This window comes from Entelurus aequoreus, linkage group LG12 (assembly GCF_033978785.1).
Source record: "Entelurus aequoreus isolate RoL-2023_Sb linkage group LG12, RoL_Eaeq_v1.1, whole genome shotgun sequence".
In the NCBI taxonomy this organism is placed as follows: Eukaryota; Metazoa; Chordata; class Actinopteri; order Syngnathiformes; family Syngnathidae; genus Entelurus; species Entelurus aequoreus.
Genome location: NC_084742.1, coordinates 14288740 through 14313665, shown reverse-complemented (window position 1 = coordinate 14313665; position 24926 = coordinate 14288740). Strand labels below are relative to the sequence as shown.

Here is a 24926-nt window from a genome sequence, read left to right as displayed (position 1 = left end):
CATAAATATCTCAAAAGATAGGATAACATGTTGAAAGTTAAAACAAATATTACGTGTAATTTTGTAACTGCGTTTGTAAATTTTTGTATGAATAAAAAAAAAAAAAATTCATAATAGTAAAAATAAAGGTTACAAAATGACAAAAATGTCTGTTTTTGATTTAGGTATTTTAATACATTCCTGATAAAGGGATGGAGCAATGTACCGTATTTTTCGGACTATAAATCACAGTTTTTTTCATAGTTTGGCCGGGGGTGCGACTTATATACTCAGGAGCGACTTATGTGTGAAATTATTAACACATTACCGTAAAATATCAAATAATATTATTTAGCTCATTCACGTAAGAGACTAGACGTATAAGATTTCATGGGATTTAGCGATTAGGAGTGACAGATTGTTGGGTAAACGTATAGCATGTTCTATATGTTATAGTTATTTGAATGACTCTTACCATAATACGTTACGTTAACATACCAGGCACGTTCTCAGTTGGTTATTTATGCGTCATATAACGTATTGTTCACTATTCTTTATTTATGTTAAATTGCCTTTCAAATGTATATTCTTGGTGTTGGGTTTTATCAGATACATTTCCCCAAAAAATGTGACTTATATATGTTTTTTTCCTTCTTTATTATGCATTTTCAGCCGGTGCGATTTATACTCCGAAAAATACGGTACAAAAACACATAAAAATACTACAATAAAATGATTGCAATTGTTAAATATCTATAATAAATGTAAATATACGGTAATTACTTAAAATGTTTTACTAATTTAAGAATAATATTATTTTTCTATTATTTTATCTTGTTTTCCCCAAATGGTTTTTGTTGTTTTTCCAGCAGCTGATGATAAAATAGCTCAGTGAGGGACGAGCGAGCGAGAGCAAGGACGGAGAGAGAGAAAAAGAGAGAGAGAGTGTGTGTGAGAGAGATAGATAGAGAATAAGGGAGGCTACAAGTCCATGCAGAGGATTCACGCTGACACACAACACAACAACAGTCTCTCCTGCAGAGCACACACACACACACACACACACACACACGCACACACACACGCACACACACACACATCATCACTGTGTGAGGATTCTGCTTCCTATCAACATCTTCTGCACAGGTAAGCTTGGCACGTCACCCATCTAACATGATGAATGTGTGTGTGTGTGTGTGTGTGTGTGTGTGTGTGGTAGACACAACAGCAGAAATGCGACCGGCAAGGCTTGGTCAAGGTGTGCTAATCCCGGGATTAGCGTGGCTTCTCCAGCTGTCAGCACAGCAGGTGTGAGAGCACCTCCAGTGCATTCATCAAGTCAGACGGATGGATAGGTTTCATGTTTATGAGGGGGGGTGGGGGGGCCATCAACAGGTTATAGCGTGAAGAAAGCGGTGACTAAAAACTAGTCGGCATGCGGAGGAAACGGCGCAGATTAGAACACGTCAGCGATTAATCTGCTGTAAAGCCTGTGAGCGACATGACAACACTATTGGCTGTTTAAGGACCAGCGGATGTGTCATAATCGATAACATCCAGGAACTATTGACTAATGTGAGCATACACGTCACTGAAGATAACTAGCATCACTATTTGGCCCGTCACACAGCCTGGAAACTACACGCTAGTCAAAGATCCGCTATGTGACAAGAGCAATATGCTGTTTTGGAGGATTTAATTCCAAAAAAAATAAAAAAAAGCCAGTCAAAGATCCTCTATTATATGACAGAATCATCCTGCCGTTTTCGAAGATCTACTGCAAAAAAAAAAAACGCTAGACAAAGATTGTCTGTGTAACAGGATAATATTGCGTTTTTTGCAATAAAATGCTGGTAAAGTTGGAGCGCTCTGCTGTTTTTAAGGATCCCCTGTAAAACACCTAATTCAAAGATCCTGTAGGTCAGTGTTTTTCAACCTTTGGTTAAGGCCAAAGCACATTTTTTTCATTGAAAAAATGCGGAGGCACACCACCAGCAGAAATCATTAAAAACTGAAACTCTGCAGCCGATATTGACAGTAAAAAGTCGTTGTCGCAATTGTTGGATATGACTTTAAACCATAATAATGCATCACTATAGCTCTTGTCTCAAAGTAGGTGTACTGTCACGACCTGTCACATCACACCGTGATTTATTTTGAGTTTTTTGCTGTTTTCCTGTGTGTCGTGTTTTAGTTTTTGTCTCGCGCTCCTATTTTGGTGGCTTTTTCTCTTTTTTTGGTATTTTCCTGGAGCAGGTTCATGTCTTCCTTGACCGCTATTCCCCACACCTGCTTTGTTTTAGCAATCAAGAATATTTCAATTGTTTTTATCCTTCTTTGTGGGGACATTGTTGATTGTCATGTCATGTTCGGATGTACATTGTGGATGCCGTCTTTGCTGCACAGTAAGTCTTTGCTGTCGTCCAGCATTCTGTTTGTGTTTACTTTGTAGCCAGTTCAGTTGTAGTTTCATTCTGCATAGCCACCCCTAAGCTTTAATGCCTTTTCTTAGGGGCACTCGCCTTATTTTTGGTTTAAGCATTAGATACCTTTTTACCTGCACAATGTCTCCCGCTGTCGCCTGCATATTGTGATCACGCCAAACCACGACGTGTTCCCGACATCTAAAAAGCAATTAGCTACCGGCTTCCACCCACTGATATGGTATGGTCCTGTATGACATGGTTACTCTGCCGATCTCTAGACAGCACCAACACACTATTTGCAGATTATAATAACAGGTTTGCAAAAAATATTTTTAACCCAAATAGGTGAAACTGCATAATCTCCCACGGCACACCAGACTGTATCTGACGGCACACTAATGGTTGAAAAACACTGATCTAGATGACGACAGGAGTGATCTGCTGTTTTCAAGGACCTACTGCAAAAAACACAAGTCAAAGATGTTCTTTAACAGAGGAACACTTTGCCGTTTTTAAGAAGTGAGTGCAAAAATGCTAGTCCAAGATGCTTTATAAGGACCATTGGTATGTCTCCCAGCAGTGTGGGAACACTTCAAGGAAGTTTTTGTCTCACTCGACTTGAGCCCTGACCTCAATCCCATCAAACACTTTTAGGATGCACTGAGATGACAAAAAAAAGTCCAGAAAAAGCAGCACCGAGCAGGTGCAGCCGATGTTGTGCTGATTCATTCATCGAGACGCTAAGAAGCTGATTGGAGGTCATTTTGCGCACCTCATGAAAGTGTCAGCAAAGTGCAGATGACAAGCACGCCGACTGACTGCTGCTCTGTTGACTTTTTAGAGCTGTTGAATGCGACGACTGCACGTCAAGGTCTGGGTTTTTTTTGTTTATAGCCCTGCTTGGTTGGAGGGAATTGTAAATTCTTCTGCTCCCTGTCACAGCACACAATGAGCCTTATATATAGGCTGGAACTTGATGATGTGGAAAGTTTAAAAGGCCCAATAAAAAAAAAAGAGTAGGGTGTTGTTGTTGTTTGGGGGTCCGAGAAGCTGGTCGCTAACCAGTTAGCTTAGCTGGAGTTTAGACTGAGATACCACGAAAGTGGAGCAGATTCATTGGATGGACATTAACTTTTTAATTTTCCTGAGGCAACTCTCCTGAAGGAATCAATAAAGTACTATCTATCTACGTATATATCTATCTATCTATCTATCGATTGTATGGGATATTTGCATTGTTTTTTGTTAGGCGTGGCCCGATACTACTTTTTCACTTCCGATATGATATCGATTTTAGTAATGACTGATAGCGGTATTGATCTGGTCAGATATCAGCAGGAATCGTAGTACATACTTGTATTATTTCATAGTACGGAATGTTAGAAAAGGTATGATCAAATCAATGTATGAAAAACACTAACCTATTTATTAATAACCGTCTGGAATGGACTTATTAAAGTAAAGTACCACTGATAGTCACACACACACACACACACGCACTAGGTCTGATTGATTGATTGATTGAAATCTTAAAGAATTGAATCCATGTAATGCTTTAAAAAGGCAAATGGATGGCACAAAAAGCCAAAAGGGTTGTTTTCATTGTGGTCCATTACATATTTATCACATTTGATACATTCAATAATAAAATATATATAACCTGTAACATGTATATAAACAATTACATAAAAGGAAAAATGATGTACATATTTATACACAGTATACATGTCAGGTGATTTGAAAAACAACATATACCAAAAAATGGGGGCGGGGGGGGGGGGGGGGGGGTATATACACTATGTACAGTACATGACTATGCACATGTTGACTCCAAGAGTGTGCAAAACAGAATGAGAAAATATATACAGTATACACTATAACCACATATAAACCTGTTTGATGCTTCGAAGAGTTGCTGGGGATCAATTTTGGTTTAGATCAGGTAGAGGTTACTCTCTGCGTTTGACCCATCACCTTGTTCCACCGCCTGGGAGGTGAGGGGAGCAGTGAGCAGCAGCGGTGGCCGCGCTCGGGAATCATTTTTGGTGATTTAACCCCCAATTCCAACCCTTGATGCTGAGTGCCAAGCAGGGAGGTAATGGGTCCCATATTTATAGTTTGAACTCACGACCTACCGATCTCAGTGTGGAGACTCTAACCCCAAGGCCTATGTTGTCTTAAGTTGAACTGGAGTGGTAATTGTTTTTTTGGGAGGCTTTTTTGGCGACACATAGTGGTCCCAGTAATTCATTAAGTTAAAATCCTCCAGCCCCTGGGACCCCAAGAGGGACAAGCGGTAGGTAATGGATGGATGGAAGATCATGTTGCAGTTAGTTGAATGATGCGGACACATTTGTTGGATACTTTCTAATACGCTTCTGCCTTGGAAACTTTGTATGTGTAAGTAATATGCAACTATGATTATTTGATACTTGTTTATATTGACAAATGTGCTGTTTTAGACTGCAGTATTGTTCAATGAAGGACACTTACGTTTACATACGGTATGTCCAGCTTGTGTGCTTTTAACATGAATTGATTAATGTGGACCCCGACTTAAACAAGTTGAAAAACTTATTCGGGTGTTACCATTGCGTGGTCAATTGTACGGAATATGTACTGTACTGTGCATTCTACTAATAAAAGTTTAAATCAATCAATCAAAGATGTTGTGTAGCTGCTACCTTCCAGTAGAGGTGTACTGATATGACTTTACCTCCAATACGTTACCAATATTGGAGCCTTTCGTGTTGGCTGAAAGCAATAATGATCCGATATGATATCAGCAGGAATCATATTACATAGTTTTATTATTTTGTAGTGTGGAATGTTAGAAAAAGTTTGATCAAGGGAAATTACTCGGAGATTCATGGCAGATTTATGCTTTTGAAATTAGGTGTTACGTTTTGGTGACACCTTGTGAATAGAAAATTCCTTATGTTAACTTGTTTTTATTGACCAAAAGGTGCAGTTCTACACTGCTATATTGTTCAATTAATGACACTTATTGCGGAAGTCTACCTTGTGGGCTATTGTGTGCTTAGCTGCTGTGTAGCTGATAGCTCATAGTAGCCTATAACCTACCATGTTTACCTTTTGTAAAGGACTTGACTAAAATAGAAGAAAGGACCAACCTATTGTGCTTATTGGAGGACATTTAGATGTTAACTGGCTGTCTGGCTTTGCACAATTAAACACGCTGCAGGACTGCTTGTATCAGAGATTACAGATGCAAGGCGATATCGGATTTTCTTTCCTGATAACGGACCAATATCAATATTGGATTGGGACGCTCTTAAGTTTTTGCTGATCTTTCTGCAATGGAAATGAAAACCGAGGTACCACTGCAAACAAAAACAACGGTGCTAATAATGCGAATAGATAAGACCAGGCAGGAAATGAAGCGTTGGAAGAAAAATAAAAAGTGAAGTAGACGCATGTGGGAAATAAAATCATTTTGCTGATGCCGAGTCAAGGGGACACAAACGTGAGAAAAACAAATAATGACTGGCAATGAGAGAAAATCATTCAAGGCATCTTTCTAGAAATGTAGAACGTGTTTGTGGGTGTGTGTGTGTGTGTGTGTGTGTGTGTGTGTGTGTGTGTGTGTGTGTGCGTGCGTGCGTGGGCCCACAAGTGCAAGACTGCCCTCACGTTCAGCCGTACGAGTAGGTGGACCGCTTGTGCTCGGAACTAAAAACATCTCCATTGTGCTGGCTTTCATGCTGTACTGATACAAGTCTAAAACTAGGGATTGTGTGGGCTAAGCTGGGAGAGTTTTAGATAAAATAACGGGGAGTAAACGTCGGACAAGGTCTCTGAATAGTCGCCTCCCACACGTTAGAGATTGAGAAGCAGCAGGGAAAGGCTGGGCGGGGGGGGGGGGGGCTGGGGGTCTTTAGGGGGATACAGGTTGTTGTTCTCCCAGGGGGACATTCCATTGGTGCCCCGGTCTTTTCACTCAGGCAACAGTCGAGTGACTTTGAACCACAAAAGAGAGAAAACGAGGTGCCTCTGTTTTTCTACAGCCTCCTGCCTTCACTATATTTATTTCCTGACCGCTTCTTGGACGGAGAACTAACGTCTCTAATTGGTCGGGTCTGAAACGTACACAGTGACCAGAAAAGGAAACCACTAACTGAGGGCGTCAGTCATACTTAAGGGCCTGCAGCGAGGTGGCAAACAGAGCCATGTGAAATGTTCAAATGTCCTGTTTGTCTTCTAGGTCATTCCGCCGTAAAAAGGGTGCCGAAGCAGCCACGAGGGAACAACATGTGAGCGACTCGCCAAGCACTGACGACAGCATGCCTCGCCTGCGCCGGACCTTAGCTGTGTGCTGCTGGTGTCTCCTCCTACTGCACCAGCAGGCCTTTGCGGACGAAGAGGCTCCTTGGGGATCAACGCCTTCGACAAGAGAGAAGAAGAAGTCTTACTGGTGGACCCCGACGCTGCCCAAGCTGCCGTTCCGTTTCCCTTTTTATCCTTCAGACGGTAACACCAAGGCTGAGTTGACAACAAGCTCTAAAGATCTGTTGGAACCAATGGATAGCTTGCAGGAACACTCGGGATCGGGAGATGGGAGCCTTTACGAAGCCCGTGACCCTCCCACAGAATCCACTCAAGGGTTCCTGACCAGCGTGACAAAGATAAGAACTGAAATGCTCCCGACAGGAACGTCACATCTTCCAGACAAGGACCCTCTTGTTGCAGACTCAGACTCTCCCACACAGATCACAAACGCTCCCTACACCGAAAGTCCCACCAGCACAAGCACGCCAGAACAAAATGAGACACGCACTACCGAAATTGTCAGACAGATCTCGGCGACATTAGCGCCAGAAACCACGGTTTTTACTGTTATGACTTCTAAAGAGGTCCAAACAACAACAATAAACCCAGGAAGAGGAATCACTTTAAGACTCCTCAAGACAGACCCAACAGAAAGTCATCTCAGTCAGAGCGTGACGGTTTCACCAGAGGAACCACCGGGGGTGATCACCATTGACGTCTCCCCAACTGCGGCTGACTACCAAAGGGTGACAAGTGAAAAGGTTGACGCCCCGACAACAGGAGGTGAGCAAAAGTCAAAGCAATCAATAACGACTGAAAAGAGATGATCGATCATACGCGGACAAGAGGTCAATAGGCTGATCAATAGGTGTTTCTGAAAAAGATCTTGTTAAAAAATTGCTAGCAGCTTTAGCGATTTTTTTGAACCCTTGTGATTGCGCCAATTGACGCGTATTTAACCAACCCCTGCAAATTGTGCATGGCCTCGAAACTTTCCCGCATATTTTAGCTAATCAAAGTTATTTTCGCCAATTGAATTTGTCTCTGAGCAGAGCTCCAAACCACATGTCAACTGTCTAATCCAGTGGTCCCCAACCACTACCGATTGGTACCGGGCCGCACAAGAAATAAAAAAAAAAATAAAAATATATTTTTTTTTAAAATTAAATCAACATAAAAAACACAATATATACAATATATATCAATATAGATCAATACAGTCTGCAGGGATACAGTCCGTAAGCACACATGATTGTATTTATTTAAGAAAAAATAAAAACATTTAAAAAATCCCCCCCCGGTCCGCGGGACAAATTTTCAAGCGTTGACCGGTCCGCAGCTACAAAAAGGAAAAAGGTTGGGGACCACTGGTCTAATCAATACTTGTTTCTTGTTTGACAGACTTTAAAGTAGACACTAGATGGCAACATTACTGTACTGTTTTAATTCATTATAACTAATAGTAATAAATAATTATAATTACAGAAAGAAACCACCAAAAGCTTCCTTAATGTTCGCTATTTGCTATCTCGTCCACAATTTGCAGACATTCTCCTTTTATGTTCCATAACGTTTTTTGTTCATCTTCAACATGTATTAAAAAAACGAGTAAAACATCAACACAGTATTTTTCCCCAATTGTTGTTGCAATTATGTACTTTTTAAGATTCAAATGACAAAGACCACTTCAAACACTGATAACAAATTCATGAAATCACAGGTTGGTTCAACATTATTGAGAAAAAAAAACTAGCCTCAAAACATCGCAACTTTCTGAAAAAGCGTCTGCAAAATAAAAGGCATTTTAGGCCGCGACAATCGTAAAAAAGGCCAGCGAAATCCTGCAACGCACTGCTCATTGAAGAAATGTGTCCCCGCTGTGTCTGTGCATCATACGGGTCCAAGAGAAGACCCTGTTATTCACGTTGGGTCAGAGATTGGTCTTCAAAACTGCAAAGCTGATGAGTCTATGAATTCAAGATGGAGGGGGTTGCTAACCATCTGATGATACAAGCACTCAGTGGGAGGTATAACCTGCTATGTCCCTGCCTGTGTTCCATGTGGTGACACACGGCAGAAAAGGGTGCAGGGAGGATGGGGATCAAGGGGGGGCTGGGGGGTGGCTGCTTTGGATCAGTATTCCAAGCGCACACTCAGCGAAACCAGCCGTTACTCCGCTGGGACCGTGCGCTCGCCAGCCGCTGTTCACCAATGCTGAACATGCTCCCGTTGTTTCCCTCGCCTTTTTGTCAGCTTTGTGCAAAACATAAATCCCGACAATGATGCTTTGAAGGCTGAGGTGTTTGGACAAGGAGGAGCTTTGAATTGAAGGGAAAAGGTTGTACCACAGTGTTTCAAACGACCTTCATCACCGGCATTCTAATTGATCTGTGTCCTTGAAGGCTGAGGAACACTGACAACATCCAGTGGGAGGCGGGGTTAGAATCAGCCCAACTCATTTTTGTTTGTTTAGATATTCCTCCCGAAAACCAACGTCTGGTCATGGGCCAAATGGTACATTGGTACATTACGAAACACTGGGTCCCTCAATGTGTGTCACTTGAAGAAAAAAAATGTCACAGATTTGACTGCCGTGCGCCAAACTGGGTTCATCAGAAAGCGCTCGTTTTGACTCAGGAGTGACAGTTGCAATTTCAAGAAGTCAGATGAGAGGTGTGCCGGTTTTCATCATTATCATCTGTCTAAAACAGGGGTGTCCAAAGTGCGGCCCGGGGGCCATTTGCGGCGCGCAGCTAATTGTTTACCGGCCCGCCACACATTCTGGAAATACTATTGTAAAAATAAAAGAACATTAAAAAAAGTGGAATGAGGTGAAATCTAACGAGAAAAAGTTGCAATGTTGACAGAAAAGCTGCCATGCCGGCTGTTTTTTTTTCTTTTGTCTTTCTTTATTTTTCTTTTTTTGCCATTGCTCAAAAAAAAAAAAAAAGACAAAAAAATCCATGTTATAATGAATTATTTTCAGAGCTCCAATTACTTCAAATATTTCACTTTAAAATGTTTTATGTAATATTACATATATTGTGTAGTAGCCATATAAAAATATTAAAGTTTTCTTTGACAAAAGTGCATAAAACAAACAAAATAATAGTTCCAGCATAAAATCGACAGATATATCTGAAGTTGATCTCGTAACTTAAGTGTTGGAAGTAAAAGAAAAACCTAATAAAAATGTATCACTTTATGAGTGGGGCACCTTTTGGATCCCAAATATATTTAGTGATTTTTTATTTATCTTTTCACTGTGATTACTAAAAAATATGAAATAATTAAAATCAATGGTGTCCTGCAATATTGATCTTTTAGGGCTCTAATTACTAAATACTGCATATTTCAGTTTTACTATTAAAAAAACTAAGTTGTTTTTGACAGAAAAGCCATAAAACATTTTTTTTTAATTTGTATTACTTTATATCAACTTGAAGTTGAGATAGAGATTTACTGTAAGCGTTAAATAATTTAAAAAAAATAATAATCTGACTTATTTTTAACATTTTAATGACTGAGACCCTCTATGGTCCCCGGGACCCCTAAAGGTAAAATAAATAAAAAAATCCATATATTTTGTTGTGGTTTGAAAATGAAAAATATCAAAATGGCCCCCTCAGTGGGAAAAGTTTGGACACCCCTGGTCTAAAAGGAACTAAAAAAAAAAAAAAAAAGGGAAAAATTGGGTGATTTTGATCTTTTAGTGTAACATAAGGTAAATATTATTTTCCTGTTTACTTTCTGCACAGCTGTATGTAAAAAAACGATTATATCTGCAGGACTTTTTTAATCCAGCAGATTAAAAACCGCAACAGTGCAGTGTCAATACAGCCAGTGAGTGTGCCACACATTCACTGAAGACACGTTTACCCATCACTACCAGCGTCCTCTGCAGTGGACGTTTGTGTTTTGCATAACAGGACTACCATAATACCCGGACTATAAACCGCTACTTTTTCCCCCACGCTTCGAACCCTGTGCTTTATCCAATGCTGCGGCTAATTTATGGATTTTTTTCGGGTTTACAATACATTTAGCGTCGTCTCACCAGACCAATGAAATTGTTCACATGAAATCAAACGCACTCACACAATCATCCAGCCATTTAGTGCGTTATGCACTCATCCTCACGGAGAAGACACGAGAAATGCACAAGGCGCAGCCCCACACAGCCGAAGACCTGGCCATCAAAAAAGTTAACAGCTGCATGGAACGGAAATCCACCCCCACTAATGGGCCTCAGAAGACAGGACTGCCACACGCCAAAGACGTCAAGAGCCCAGAGCCGATCCAAATCAAGACTAAAGTGAGAGCGAAAACGAGACCTTAAAAAAAAATTGCCAAACGAATCAACCTTGACGACCCCGCTCAATGACTTATCAAGTAGGCTACCTACTGTCTTTTGTTAAATTTGTGCCTGTGTAAATATTTCATGTTTCAATGTGTACACCTGCGGCCTATAGATGTGTGTGGCCAATAAATGTACAACATTTGATTTGTCCAAATATTAGGTGAGTGGGCTTTAAATTTAGGTGTGCTCTAAATCAAAAAACTAGAACAATATGGCATCAGAGGGCTAGTCTTAAACTGTATAAGAAGTTATTTAAAGAACAGGAAACAATACGTGAAGCTGGGCGAACACACATCTACAACGCTACATATATCCTGTGGTGTACCTCAGGGATCAATACTAGGACCAAAATTATTCAATCTCTATATAAATGACATTTGTAAAGTTACAAAAGATTTAAAGTTAGTATTATTTGCGGACGATACAACTGCGTTTTGTTCAGGAGAGAACACACAGAAGATAATACAAATAATAACAGAAGAAATGAACAAATAAAAAAGATGGTTTGACAAAAACAGACTATCTTTGAATCTCAGTAAAACTAAAATAATGCTATTTGGTAACAGTAGAAGAGAAAGTCAAACACAAATAGACGGAATAGAAATTCAAAGAGTGAATTAAACCAAATTTCTAGGTATAATGACTGATGATAAATTGAACTGGAAATCTCATGTAAAAATATACAACCTTAAAAAACATAAATATACGATATACATAAACATAAATATACATAAACATAACATAAACATAAATATACAACCTTAAAACAACATAAAGTAGCAAGAAACACGTCAATAATGAATAAAGCAAAACATGTTCTAGACATAAAAGCACTTCATATTCTCTACTGCTCACTAGTGTTACCATATCTGAGTTATTGTGTAACTAACTACAAAAGTACACTTCATTCATTAACGGTGTTACAAAAAATATCAGTTAGAATAATACATAATGTTGGATATAGAGAACATACAAACACTTTATTGAATCGAAAATACTGAAATTCCACGACATAGTGAATTTGCAAACAGCTAAAATTATACACAAAGCAAACTATAATTTGCTACCCAAGAATATACAACAATTCTTCTCAACAAAAGAGAAATATAATCTTTGTATGCACGTACAACACTTAAGACCTTCAGTATATCTGTATGCGGAATTCAATTATGGAATGGATTAAGCAAAGCAATCAAATGCACTAATATGATCCACTTCAAGAAACTCTTCAAACTTAAAGTGTTTACAAAGTACAAAGAAGAACCATGATAAACATTCTGAATTTATTTCATCCATCCATCCGTTCATTTTCAAAATAATCTTACTCATCTCTCCATATGAAATGTAACTTACTTCACCGAATATTATTTATTTTTATTGTGATTACTTATGGAGTATATTGTGAATAAGTTGAGAACAGGAAGTGAACAAAAGTTTTAGCAACTGTTATGTAAAAGAAAAGGGGTAGGATTAAATAAGCTCTGCTTCTTCCTACTCCTTTTCAAACATGTTGAAAAGAGAACTTGGAAATTATGATGCATCATGTTTTATACTTGCATGTTCGAAATAAACTCAAAACTCAAACTCTCAATAGAAATGACGGTAGTTTGTTCTGAAAGGTGTAACTCTGACAAAAGAAACATTCTCAGGAGGTTTTAAGTAAGAATGACGAGACGTTTACATGACCTCGATACGATCAGGAAATCGGCCGGTCTTGCTTCTCCAACTAGAAGATTCAATAAGTGCACAACCGTCTCTAAATGTCAACGCAATCAGACGGCAGAGACGCAGACCACAGCGCCATGGATGACTCGCTTCAGCTAAGAGGACGATGGCGAGGCCAACCCGTTTGACAGAACTGGGTTAAGATACAGTATATAGTTGCTTCCGCTTTCTCTTTTGCAGCCCTGTGCTGTTGTGTCATTTCGCTTTGAAGCTTACACCGCTTGTGTCTTCACAGCTAAGGCGGATCAGGCGGATGAGGAAGGTGCCGCAAACGCTGATGGCCGCACGGCGGGTGATTCAGCGCCAAAGCTGACAACATCGTCGCCGGTGAATGCAGGTGAGCTAAGTTTCTTCAAAGTCCTGCCCTTTTAACTGCATGAGTCATAACGAGCAACCTCGCCAATTGCTTCCATGATGATTTATAAACGCTCCATCGAATATACAATCAGCGTCAAAGATCCTTTATATGGCAAACTTTATAAAAACCTACCGCAAAAATGCTCGTCTAAGATCCTCTATATGACAGGAGGGCCCCCGTGTTTTTGCAGTAGGTCCATAAAACAGTGAATGTTTTTTACATATACTGTAAAGGATCTTTGACGAGGGCTTTAGCAGTCATAAAAAACACTACAGTAATCCTGTCATATGGAGGATCTTTGACTAGCATTTTTGTAATACGTCCTGAAAAAGCAAGTCATGTTGAAAGTGCTAGTCAAAGATCCTTTATTTGACCGAATCATCTTGTTTTGACCATCATGTTTGCAGTAACAGTAGATGATTTAGTCATATTAAGGATCTTTAAATAAAGTCGTAAAAAACGGTTTGATTTTCACTTTATATTACAAAAAAGAAAAATGAAAATCCTCAGTAAACAGGAACAAAAAAATACGGAACAAAACAGATGTTTTTTTCATTTGCAGACACCGAAAGTTTTATTTTCAAAGTAAAAGAGGGAATGATTACTAAATGCCTGTGTGACTGTGGCTAAAATGTTTATAATATTTTTGGATATGGCACAATGAGCACTGACATCTACAGAAATATCTACGCACATATCAACAGAAACTCAGGATGTGTTCTTATATTCCAACTCCAAAACTGAAAGTAGTGATTTTAAAGACAGGACCACGGACTGGCCTGTAAGAAAATCTGTACTATGATGCGTGATCAAATCCTTTTTGCCTCCACTTTTGTATGTTGTGTGTATAGATATCTGTATATGTCAGTCCTCATTGTGACATGTGTAGAATCATTTCTGTGTGGGGCTCCAAATACATTTTAGCCAGACACACGGGTACTGTAGTCTCCCCGCTTTTACTTTGAAAATAAAAACCTCCGGTGTCAGACTGTAAAACAAAACATCTGTTTTGGTCATATTTCTTCTTCTTTCTGTTCACTGGGGATCTTCATTTATCTTTTATGAATTATAAAATGAAAATCAAAGTTTTTTTGTTTTTTTTTAATAGCTATTGCTTTTTAAAACTAAATTCAAATAAAGCTGTGTTTTTTTGTTTTTCAATTTCCATTTATAAAGAGAAAATTCAATGGCCAAAACATACACTGACCTTTATAGAAGATATTTGAAAAACATTGTTCTAGTGGTTAGAGTGTCCGTCCTGAGATCGGTAGGTTGGAGTTCAAATCCCAGCCGAGTCATACCAAAGACTATAAAAATGGGACCCATTACCTCCCTGCTTGGCACTCATCATCAAGGGTTGGAATTGGGGGTTAAATCACCAAAATGATTCCCGGGCGCGGCGCCGCTGCTGCCCACTGCTCCCCAAGGGGATGGGTCAAATGCAGAGGACAAATTTCACCACACCTAGTGTGTGTGTGACAATCATTGGTACTTTAAGTTTAACTTAACTTTAGTAAACAGTTGATGATTTTATCATATGAAAAATCTTTGACATGCATATTTATTGTTGCTGCTGTGTTATACATTACTTGTGTTTTTAGTCGAACATCCTTTATGTCACAAAATCCTTTCTCGTTTTAGTGCCTACTGCAAATGTGCTTGTCAAAGATCCTCTATATCAGTGGTCCCCAACCTTTTTGTAGCTGCGGACCGGTCAACGCTTGAAAATTTGTCCCACGGACCGGTGGGGGGGGGGTGTATTTAAAAAAAAATAATTTTTTTTTTTTTTTTACATAATTAAATACAATCATGTGTGCTTACGGACTGTATCCCTACAGACTGTATTGGTCTATATTGATATATAATGTATATATTGTGTTTTTTATGTTGATTTCATTAAAAAAATTAAATTTAAAAAAAAAAAAAAAATTATTATTTTTTTTTTTTAATTTCTTGTGCGGCCCGGTACCAATCGGTCCGCGGACCGGTACCAGGCCGCGGCCCGGTGGTTGGGGACCACTGCTCTATATGACGGGAGCGCGTGAGTGATTTGATCATTTAGAGCAGTGTTTTTCAACCTTTTTTGAGGCAAGGCACATTTTTTTCATAAAAAAATCCGGAGGCACACGACCAGCAGGAAACGTTCAAAAATTTAACTCCACCAGGTCGTTGTGCCTTATTCTGAGTTTGTTGGTGTTTTCCTGTGTGTAGCGCTTTAGTTCTTGTCTTGCGCTGTTATTTTGGTGTCCCTTCCTGTTTTGTTGGTGTTTTCCTGTAGCAGTTTCATGTCTTCCTTTGAGCGCTATTCCGCGCACCTGCTTTGTGTTAGCAAGCAAGGCTATTTACGTTGTTGCTATCCTTCTTTGTGTGGACATTGTTGATTGTCATGTCATGTACGGATGTACTTTGTGGACGCCATAAGTTTTTGCTGTCGTCCAGCATTCTGTTTCTGTTTACTTTGTAGCCAGTTCAGTTTTACTTTCGTTTTGCATAGCCATTGCCTTTTCCTTTCCCTATACCTTTTGTTTATTTTTGGTTTAAGCATAACATACCTTTTTACCTGCACGCTGCCTCCCGCTGTGGTCCGCATATTGGGATCACAACAAACCATCCTCGTCTCACCCGACACATTCCGACTACTGTCATGGAGTATTACATGGTTACTCTGCCAAGCTCTACACAGCACAGACACTGAGCAATGACTTCACTGTAAAAGTGGGTGACATTGTTATCACCAGGAAAGATGAGGTCACCTACCTAGGTTCCATTCTAGAGGCTAACCTTTCCTGTGATAAAATGGCAACCAGGGTAATCAAAAAGGTTAACCAACGAACGAGATTTCTCTACAGAATCTCCTCTCTGGTCAACAAAATCACCATGAGGATTCTGGCGGGAACTCTCGTTCAACCCTTTTTCGATTACGCATGCACCTCCTGGTACCCTAGCACCTCCAAAACCCTCAAATCTAAACTCCAAACATCCCGGAACAAGCTAGTCAGGTTACTTCTAGACCTCCACCCCAGATCCCACCTCACTCCTACCCACTTCTCCAAAGTGGGCTGGCTCAAGGTGGAGGACAGAGTTAAACAACTTGCACTGAGCCTAGTCTATAAAATCCACTACACCTCCCTGATACCGAAGTACATGTCAAACTACTTCCTTAACGTAAACGACCGCCATAACCACAACACCAGGGGGAGCTCCACTAACCACGTTAAACCCAGATTCCGAACTAACAAAGGTCTTAACTAATTTTCTTTCTATGCCACATCAATGTGGAATGCGCTCCCAACAGTTATAAAAGAAAGGGCATCTCTATCCTCCTTCAAAACCGCAATAAAAGTTCACCTCCAGGCAGCTACAACCCTAAACTAACACCCTCCCCGGATTGCTAATAATCAAATGTAAACAATCAAATGCAGATACTTTTTCTTATGCCTTCTGATCTCTCTCTCTCTCTCTCTCTCTCTCTCACTCACTGTCCATATCCTACCCCTCCTCACCAGATTGTAAATAATGTAAATAATTCATTGTGATTATCTTGTGTGATGACTGTATTACGATGATAGTATATATCTGATAGTATATATCTGCATCATGAATCAATTTAAGTGGACCCCGACTTAAACAAGTTGAAAAACTTATTCGGGTGTTACCATTTAGTGGTCAATTGTACGGAATATGTACTTCACTGTGCAACCTACTAATAAAAGTCTCAATCAATCAATCAATCAAAACATTATTTGCAGATTATAATTATTGATTTGCAAAAAAATATTTTTGGACCAATTAGGTGAAGTTGCATCATTTTCTATGGCACACCAGGCAATATCTCACGGCACAGTGGTTGGAAAAACACTGATTTAGAGCAGTGGTTACCAAACTTTTTTCACCAAGTACCACCTCAGAAAACACTTGGCTCTCCAAGTACCACCATACTGACCAACATTAAAATATAGTAGCCTAGTAGGCCTAAATATTCATTAAAAACTAGGCAAAGGTTTTATTCAACAAGTATCCATCCATCCATTTTCTACTGTTGTCCCTTTCGGGATCACGGGGGGTGCTGGAGCATATCCCAGCTGCACTCGGGGTACACCCTGGACAAGTTGCCACCTCATCGCAGGGCCAACACAGATAGACAGACAACATTCATACTCACATTCACACACTAGGGCCAATTTAGTGTTGCCAATCAACCTATCCCCAGGTGCATGTCTTTGGAGGTGGGAGGAAGCCGGAGTACCCGGAGGGAACCCACGCAGTCACGGGGAGAACATGCAAACTCCACACAGAAAGACTCCGAGCCCGGGGATCGAACCCAAATCCTTTTTACTGTGAGGAACACGCACTAACCCCTGTTTCACCGTGCTACAGTAGCGTAGTTGGCCTAAATATTAGTTAAAAACAAGGCAGTTAACAAGTATATTAAATATTTTTGGCCACTACAACATTACACACAGTTTGAATAGTAACACTGTGTTTGAATATTTTATTAAGGTATTCTTTGGCGTACCACTAGATGGAACTCATGTACCATTAGACAGTTTGAGAACCACTGATGTAGAGGATCTTTGATGAGTGTTTTTGCATCAGTACAAGAGGCTCTCTGGTGAAATAAGTGGCCCAGTTCACAGGAGCAGCTGTAACCCACATCTCCTTAGCCGGGAATAGAATAAAGTGATTTTTCTAAAATAGATCTTTTAAATGTGTCACTTGCCAGCAGCGAAACTAAAGTCGGAGGTGTGAAGGTGCCCTCGCTGTGGCCACGTAAACAAATGGAGTAAGGATGGCATCATTACCCTGAGGAACCATGGCAGGTGCATTGGGATGACGAAGTCACCTCAAGATTAAAAAAAAACAAGTCAAATGAGACTTTTGTGTGACGAGCTGTGGTACCACAGGATTGTGTTAGGCAGCATGACCTTAATTCCCAAATAGTGTCATGGTCCACCAAAACCCGGTCCAGACAGGGGTGGAAAATAACTTGACCGTCCCAGGGTGGCATCGCTATCGCCCTGGAAAGCAAACAAACGGACGGACGCTGTCCAAGAGCCGCACCCGCTCTGCTTGTTTGTTTTACACTGGAGTCGCACCTCCCCTACTGTCAATGCCTCGTTTGGCAGGATGACATCATCACGGCAGCAATAACATGTTTTCAATCTCATAAACTGCTGAGATGCTGCTTGGTTCGGGTGTCATATTTACTCCCACTGTCATTGCAGCCCGCTGCAATAATCCAGAGGCTTAGAGGGAGCGACACTAACTCCATGTGAAAGTGCTCGGTCATCGTGGACCAGTAAGCAGCAGGCATGGCACTTCTCCTGCCCAGGGCTAAACATGGCGGGCAGGGCAGTTCTCATTTGTAGGAGATAGGTTACGGCTTGGAAAGATAAAAAATATACATACTTAATGGCATAAAAAACAAAAAAAGGGGACTAAGGGACCAGGAAAGGGTGGGTTGTGGGGAAAATTCAAATACAAGCCATCCATAAAGAGGTGTGAAACCACATGCTTAAAAACATCAGACAACCAGCACCAATCAATTTGCAGGTCAGTCTGGGGCGTACTAATGTATTCTCCATGCGTTTCCTGTCTGCCTGAAGCTCTTCTTTTTTTTTTTTAGAAACATTTTACACGGAAAACAACACTAAACCAGCAGAGTGGGAGGGTTGTTATTCTGTTCTTCTGGAGACCATTACCAAGTCTGTTCTTTTTTACTGCAGTCTGGGGTTAGCCGGCAGCGGAAAGACTGATGAGTTTGCGCACGTGCGACACAATTAGGCTACCTCGTATACGTTGAGGGGCGTAGAGATCCCAGAAATACTCTCGTAGTGGTCCGACTATATCACATTATCGAGTGAAGCACATTTCCATCACAGAACTAGAACATGTGCAACAAAATCCGAATCACATTCAATTCAAACAAGCTTTGTCACAATTAGTGCCGAGCATCGTTCGAAATTGGACAATTCCTGTTTCTCGTTTGGGTTACTGTTCCCAATGATCTTCCATTCCATTTTTTTTTAAGAGGCCAGCTCAAAAACATTACTATGACTTTCTCACAGGGCTATTTTCAAGCAGTATATAAATATCAATCCTTTGAACTTTAATGTAAATGTTATTACGTTTATTTCCACAGGGGTACACTTTCATAAAAGTGACACAACATTCTGTTGTTTATGTAGTGATGTTCCGATCAGGATTTTGTCCTGCAAATTCCGATCATCCATGAGTGAATTGAACCGATGTCAATCACATTTATAACTGTAAATGTTTTCAGTTATCCATTTATTGATAGATTCTGTAACAATATCAACACAAAATTCCAACATAGTTCCTTTAATTATTTTATTACATACAATTGAGAAAAACAAAGTCAATAGTACACAATAACTACACAAAAACTATGATCTATTACTCATTGAAATTTGGCGACAAATGTTCTCATTCATCCAGGTTATTGTCATCTCAGGGCATTCAAATCGATCGCAACTGGACTGTTTGGTTTGTCCTAGAAGATGTTTCGCCTCTCATCATAGATTGGTCAGAACTGGTCTAGCTAGTCTAAACTAGATTAGATTTGACCAGTCTAAGTCTACAAGCACGAACTGATGAAGCCCACATGGATGAGGCGAAATGTCTTCTTGGACAAGCCAAACAGTCCAGTTGCGATCTATTGAATGACTTGAGAGAACTCATTGAAATCCTTTGGATTTGACCATGAAAGTCCTCTTGGTGCCCTAAATTTGTAAATATCAAAAACGATTTAATTAAAAGATTCTGGGAAAATAATATAATTCACTCTAATCACTCTTGTATAGATCATATACTGATACTACCCTTGGTATCAACACTACTGATTTATGGATTGATTCTTATTCCACTTCCTTGTATGCCTGGCAGTGGCTGCTAAACAGCTGTTATATTATCCTCCTTCTGATCACCACCTCAGAACACACTTGGATCTTCAAGTACTAACGTATTTCTTGTTGTATTAAGCGAGTTTAGCGGCTAGCTTAGCAATTGGCTTGCCCGCTCCTGCTTTCTTTTCCTGTGTGTACATGTTTAGCCTTGTCCTACAGTCCTGTCGCAATAATATTACTTTAAAAAAAAATTGTTTATTTGCCGCAATGGAGGATTACAGAGTTAGGGGAGCGGTAACACATGTGTATGGAGATAGTGCTAGCTGGCCTCTCCGCCTGTGACAGCGGTTTCTTCCAATCGGCGGACTAAGCATCGGAAATAGGAACCAACGTTTAAAAATTTGGGAGAATCGGAATGCAAGACCCTTCCCATCGATGCCCAACTTAAGTCACAACGCTTTCACTGGTTCACAAGTCCTTCTGTTCTCTGCTTTTCAGGCACAGCAACACAAAGTCCACAAAATCTCCAGACAACAGCAGACTGGATGTCAACCCTACAAGGAACTTTACTTCCAGACTGCAACAAAGAACAATCTGAGGCCTGCAACATCTCTGACGACTGGACACCTACATCATTGTCGGTCATGAAGGCCGAAAACAGCACAGCCAAAAACCAGTCAAACAGCCCTTCGGTGTTCTCGCCTCCTCTCATGTTGGTTCCGCTGTACACGGACTGGAACAGTGCCATGGCAGCTTGGGGCCTGGCCTGGGAGGCGCACGTTTATGGCGCCGGCTGCGTCTTTGCGATGCTAACGCTGGCCTCAGCGCTAAACTTGCTCTGCCTGCCTTTGCGCTGTCCCTCTGGCTGTGGCTACTTTGCTCTAATTAGCCTGTTTCTACTTGCCGCAGGGTGTACTAGATCTTTCACACTCCTATACGACGCGTATGGCCACCAGGACCGCTTGCCCTCCGGCAAAGCCTTACTGATGCTCTACGAGGCGCCTTTTCCCTGCCTGACGGCAGCTTTCGGCTTGGTTTTCCTTCTGCTCTCCATGCGCTCTAGGATGCAGCTGTCCTACTCGGCCTTCCAGAGACCATGTTTCCTGGCCTGCTTGGTCGCCCTGCACTTTGCTGCTGCATTCGGTCCAGTGACTTTACAAAAATTCTACCAGCAGAAACCTCCACTCTGCCTCTTCCTTGCACTCATCTCCCGTGGAGCGTTCGTTTTTCTCGCCACTTTCCTATCCGCTGCCTATTTCGTGTTCTACGTCTACGTGCGAGCAGATTCCAAGCACATCTACCACCTGAACAACACATCTCCAACACCTGCTGAGAGATACAACCGATGTCCCTTTGCAGAGAGCCGAGACTGGGATCGTGCGGCCGTAACAGTGTGTCTTTCAGCACTGTTTTGTTTAGCCTGCGCAGGCCTACAGCTGTATGCGATGCTCAACGCTCTAGGTGTCGCCGGGGGAGAAAAAGTCTTCCACCCGTGGTGCTGGTGGGCTTTTCAGTTTAGCTGCAGACTCTGTGAACTGGGTGTCTGCCTTACCTTGGCTCTGGTGGTGGCACAACCAGTCTACTGCTCTGACCAGCTCCCGTCTGCCGGAAGCTGTTGGACAGAACTTCTGGCATCTAAAGCGCCTATCCTGCCTGGGAGCTACCAGTGGAGCTTGAGTCACCAGGAAAAGCTTGCCATTGTTGATGTCGGTCTTGGGGAGACAGAAAGCCTCCCTCTTTATACGCTAATGGATGACAGGCTTACTAGCAGTCTGAACGGGCTAGACTTCCTGTACCACAGCAACCGGGCTTTGGCCTACAGAGATCTCGATGTAGATTTGGACCTGAAGGGCTCACACAAACTTGCCAATGGAGGTGGTGGTGATCCTTCAGGTGCATCGTCCTTCACAAGCGATTCCACCACAGACCTGAGGCCACCGTCACCCATCAACCTACGCCGCAGCATAGATGAAGCCCTCTTCAGCGAAGCTCTCTTTCCCATGAGCCTCTTTAGCACTGCAAGGCCTAATGAGAGCAGCGACCTATCCAACAACAGCTGTGCTCCTCCTAGCCTCTGCGATCCTGGTCTTTATCGGACTTCATCTTGCACTGACATAACCTCCAAAGTGCACAATAAATCTCAAGACGTTGTAGTCGGCGCACCTCCATCTCCATCTCCGTCTTCTTCTAGCTGCTCATCTCCAGAGCACTGGAGGGGGAGCTCTTCCTCCAGCTCCCCGTACCGAGCGTCCATCGGGGACTCATCACTGGTGCTCTGTCCGAGCCCAAAGACTCATGCTCGTCAGCTCCTCCAGCAGGGGGACCCACAGAGGCATTATCAAACACTGGGCGCCGCCTCACAGGAGAGCCTGGACCTCGACATGTCGTCTGAGGCGGACCGATCGGTGCAGGAGGAGTTCATGAGTGTTTGCAGACAGATTGACGCGCACAGTATCTGCAGCGAGACCATCGATTTGTAATGGTCTCTTCTTAAGCAAAGACAGGACGGCAGCTTCACAGGTGCCTGGTGGCAAAAGCCGCCCAAACAAGGTTATTAGTCATTGGTGAATGTCTATGACTGTTTGAAGTGCCAATAATGTACAGTAATGAAATCTGTAAATTTGACAAATTTTCTTCCTGTAATGTGTGTTAGTTAAAATTTTAATCGCACAGCTCATTTATATACAGTATTTATATGAAGTAAATATTTTGAATGCATTCAAACACAAATTCATATTACTTCTGCACTTATACAATACTACTGAAGCTCATTTTAACCTCAGCATAACCTCTGGAGCAAGACTTTGTGCAGCAGCAGCAGCACCCTCTGCTGTCAACTTCCTGCAAGTCTTAAATGTTTATATATGAACTGCTGCTTACAAACTTATACTCAATGATATACATACATACCTTAGATTCACACAAATCGTTTATTAATAAAGTTGATTTGATAACAAGTGGTTTTTTATCATCATAGTATTTTGGAGTATGTTGAATAATATGACAGCAGACCACTGTATATTTTGAGTTCTTTATTCAAGATTCACTAAACTGAACAGGAAAATAAATTTCTCCTTGCAGAGTAAACGTGTATTGTCAAGATATTCTCCCAAAAAATACTGGATTATAAAGATAGTCTCAGTTCTGGGCTCAACAGCTGATGCTTAAAAATTCTCTATAAGTGGGTAAGTCTTCACATGTGAACAGAAGCACATTGTTTTCCCGTGTTAATCGAGCAGAAGTACTTTAGCAAGGTCGCGAAGTGAGCCTTACAAAAAGGCGACATCCAGTACGAAACCGGTGGAATGTTGGCTAAACGCAAAACAACAGCGACTAGTCGTTTTTTTGTAACCAAGACGAAGAGCAAAAGTTCACCCGTCCACTTGTCAAGGCATTTATCAGGTAAAAGCAATTTACTAAAAAGAACAACCAAGCTAAAGGCGGTAATGAGCGGAATACAAGGTAGGTGACAGCCGCTAAATTTGGTATTGAGGTTACAAAAAGAAGAGTATAAATACACTTGGCAGTACGTATGCATTCACAACAAAGCCGAATAAAAATACAGCCGTGTTTGGCCCGTGAAAAAAAAAACATGCATATCAAAACCCTTCAAGCTCAATGCAAAGCATCCCTCGCTTAAGACTATATACTTTTTTCATATAAAGAAGTCGCCACTTGTGGAAACATACCTGATTTTCAGTTTTTGGTGCTATCGATGTGTTAAAGTGAGTTGGGACGCTGATTGTAGGCGGCGTCAGGGAGGCTGGGGTCCAAAGTAAACAAGATGTCGTACCTCAAGAGTCACAATATGACACACTAATGTGCACCGCTACGTTTGTGTCAAAAAGTAGCTTGTGTGTGCGTGCGTTTGATTGGGAAACCCTGATGCTCCGCTTCTCAAATGCAAAGTGCCCAAACATTGAGTGTAGTCTGAAGCCCGTAGGGAGCGTCTGTCGAACTTGGTGAATGCACAGGTGTGTGGTTGCAGATGTAGCGGGTAAATGTTTGGTCACTTTTAAATAGGGTCAAGTCGAGCGCTGATCCTCAGTAAAGACGCTTCTCGTAGCTGTCGAGGTGAGATGCAAGGGAAGACAATTAGGGTTGCAGTTTATTGTATTTGATAGTTAGCTATCATGCAGAATTTGGGTTGCAGTGTATTGTGTTTAACAGTTAGCTTACTATAGTGCACGCAGTTTCGCAATTACACACTGTTAAAAGCCCCCTTTCCATCGCAGGAACTATTCTCATTTACCTGGATTTTTAATCTGCCAAAATTACCCATGTAAAAAAATAAAAAAGCCCAAACTTTCCCTAAGGTGGATTTAAGGAAAACACTTGTGTTTCTATTCAGACCTGGGATTTATTCAGATTACCAAGAATTATTTCAGATGGGTACAAAAGTTATGGATTTTCCGATCAGCCAATTCTGATACTGATTATCCAGGAGTAAGATCTGCCGATACAAATATCGACCATATGTATTAACTGCATTTTTTCTATTTATTTATGGTGAATGCTAAGGACAGCTGTATAATATAAACACATTATTTAAAACTCCTCCCTTATTTTCTTTCATTACATACTATTGTTTAATCAAGACTACACAATAACAAAACAATGGTAAAAACTACTCTCTACTAATTTAAACCCTTTGGTTTTTTCCTTTAAAGTCTTTCTGTGTGGAGCTAAATCAGGGTCAAAAGTTTTGTACTAGAAAAAAACTTTGAAAGAGAAGGCTCAAGTTTCGATGTTGAATTTTGAAAAACACACCAGTGTATTCCAAATAAATACAAGTGAACAAAAATGTTTTTCTGGTCGAATATAATTTTGATTGCCCCAAAATTGTTTTGCATGAATTTTCTTTTCATGGGTTTCACTATATATATATATATATATATATATATATATATATATATATATAT

General features: G+C 40.9%; 2 protein-coding genes across 8 annotated transcripts in view; one reads left to right on the top strand and one right to left on the bottom strand.

Moving 5' to 3' along the window:
* The first annotated feature begins 996 nt into the window (after window positions 1-996).
* On the top strand, window positions 997-24771 carry prrt4b (proline rich transmembrane protein 4b). The gene is made up of 4 exons (XM_062064831.1): window positions 997-1125; window positions 6631-7478; window positions 13016-13117; window positions 20503-24771. Exons 2-4 carry the CDS (start codon window positions 6710-6712, stop codon window positions 22482-22484), a joined length of 2853 nt encoding a protein of 950 aa, XP_061920815.1. The 5' UTR covers window positions 997-1125; window positions 6631-6709; the 3' UTR covers window positions 22485-24771.
* impdh1b (IMP (inosine 5'-monophosphate) dehydrogenase 1b) overlaps window positions 23022-24926 on the bottom strand; it is a 37116-nt gene continuing 35211 nt past the window's right edge. For all 7 annotated transcript variants that reach the window (XM_062064847.1, XM_062064848.1, XM_062064849.1 and 4 more), the window contains one exon: window positions 23022-24070. In XM_062064847.1, the coding sequence (XP_061920831.1) occupies window positions 24049-24070 (22 nt within the window). In that variant the 3' untranslated portion in view covers window positions 23022-24048. The remainder of the gene's footprint in view (window positions 24071-24926) is intronic.

Coding starts and splice junctions, on each gene's coding strand:
- prrt4b (XM_062064831.1), top strand. CDS start 6,710: ATGCCTCGCCTGCGCCGGACCTTAGCTGTGTGCTGCTGGTGTCTCCTC. Junction 7,479..13,015: donor TGACGCCCCGACAACAGGAG/GTGAGCAAAAGT, acceptor GTGTCTTCACAG/CTAAGGCGGATCAGGCGGAT. Junction 13,118..20,502: donor ATCGTCGCCGGTGAATGCAG/GTGAGCTAAGTT, acceptor TCTGCTTTTCAG/GCACAGCAACACAAAGTCCA.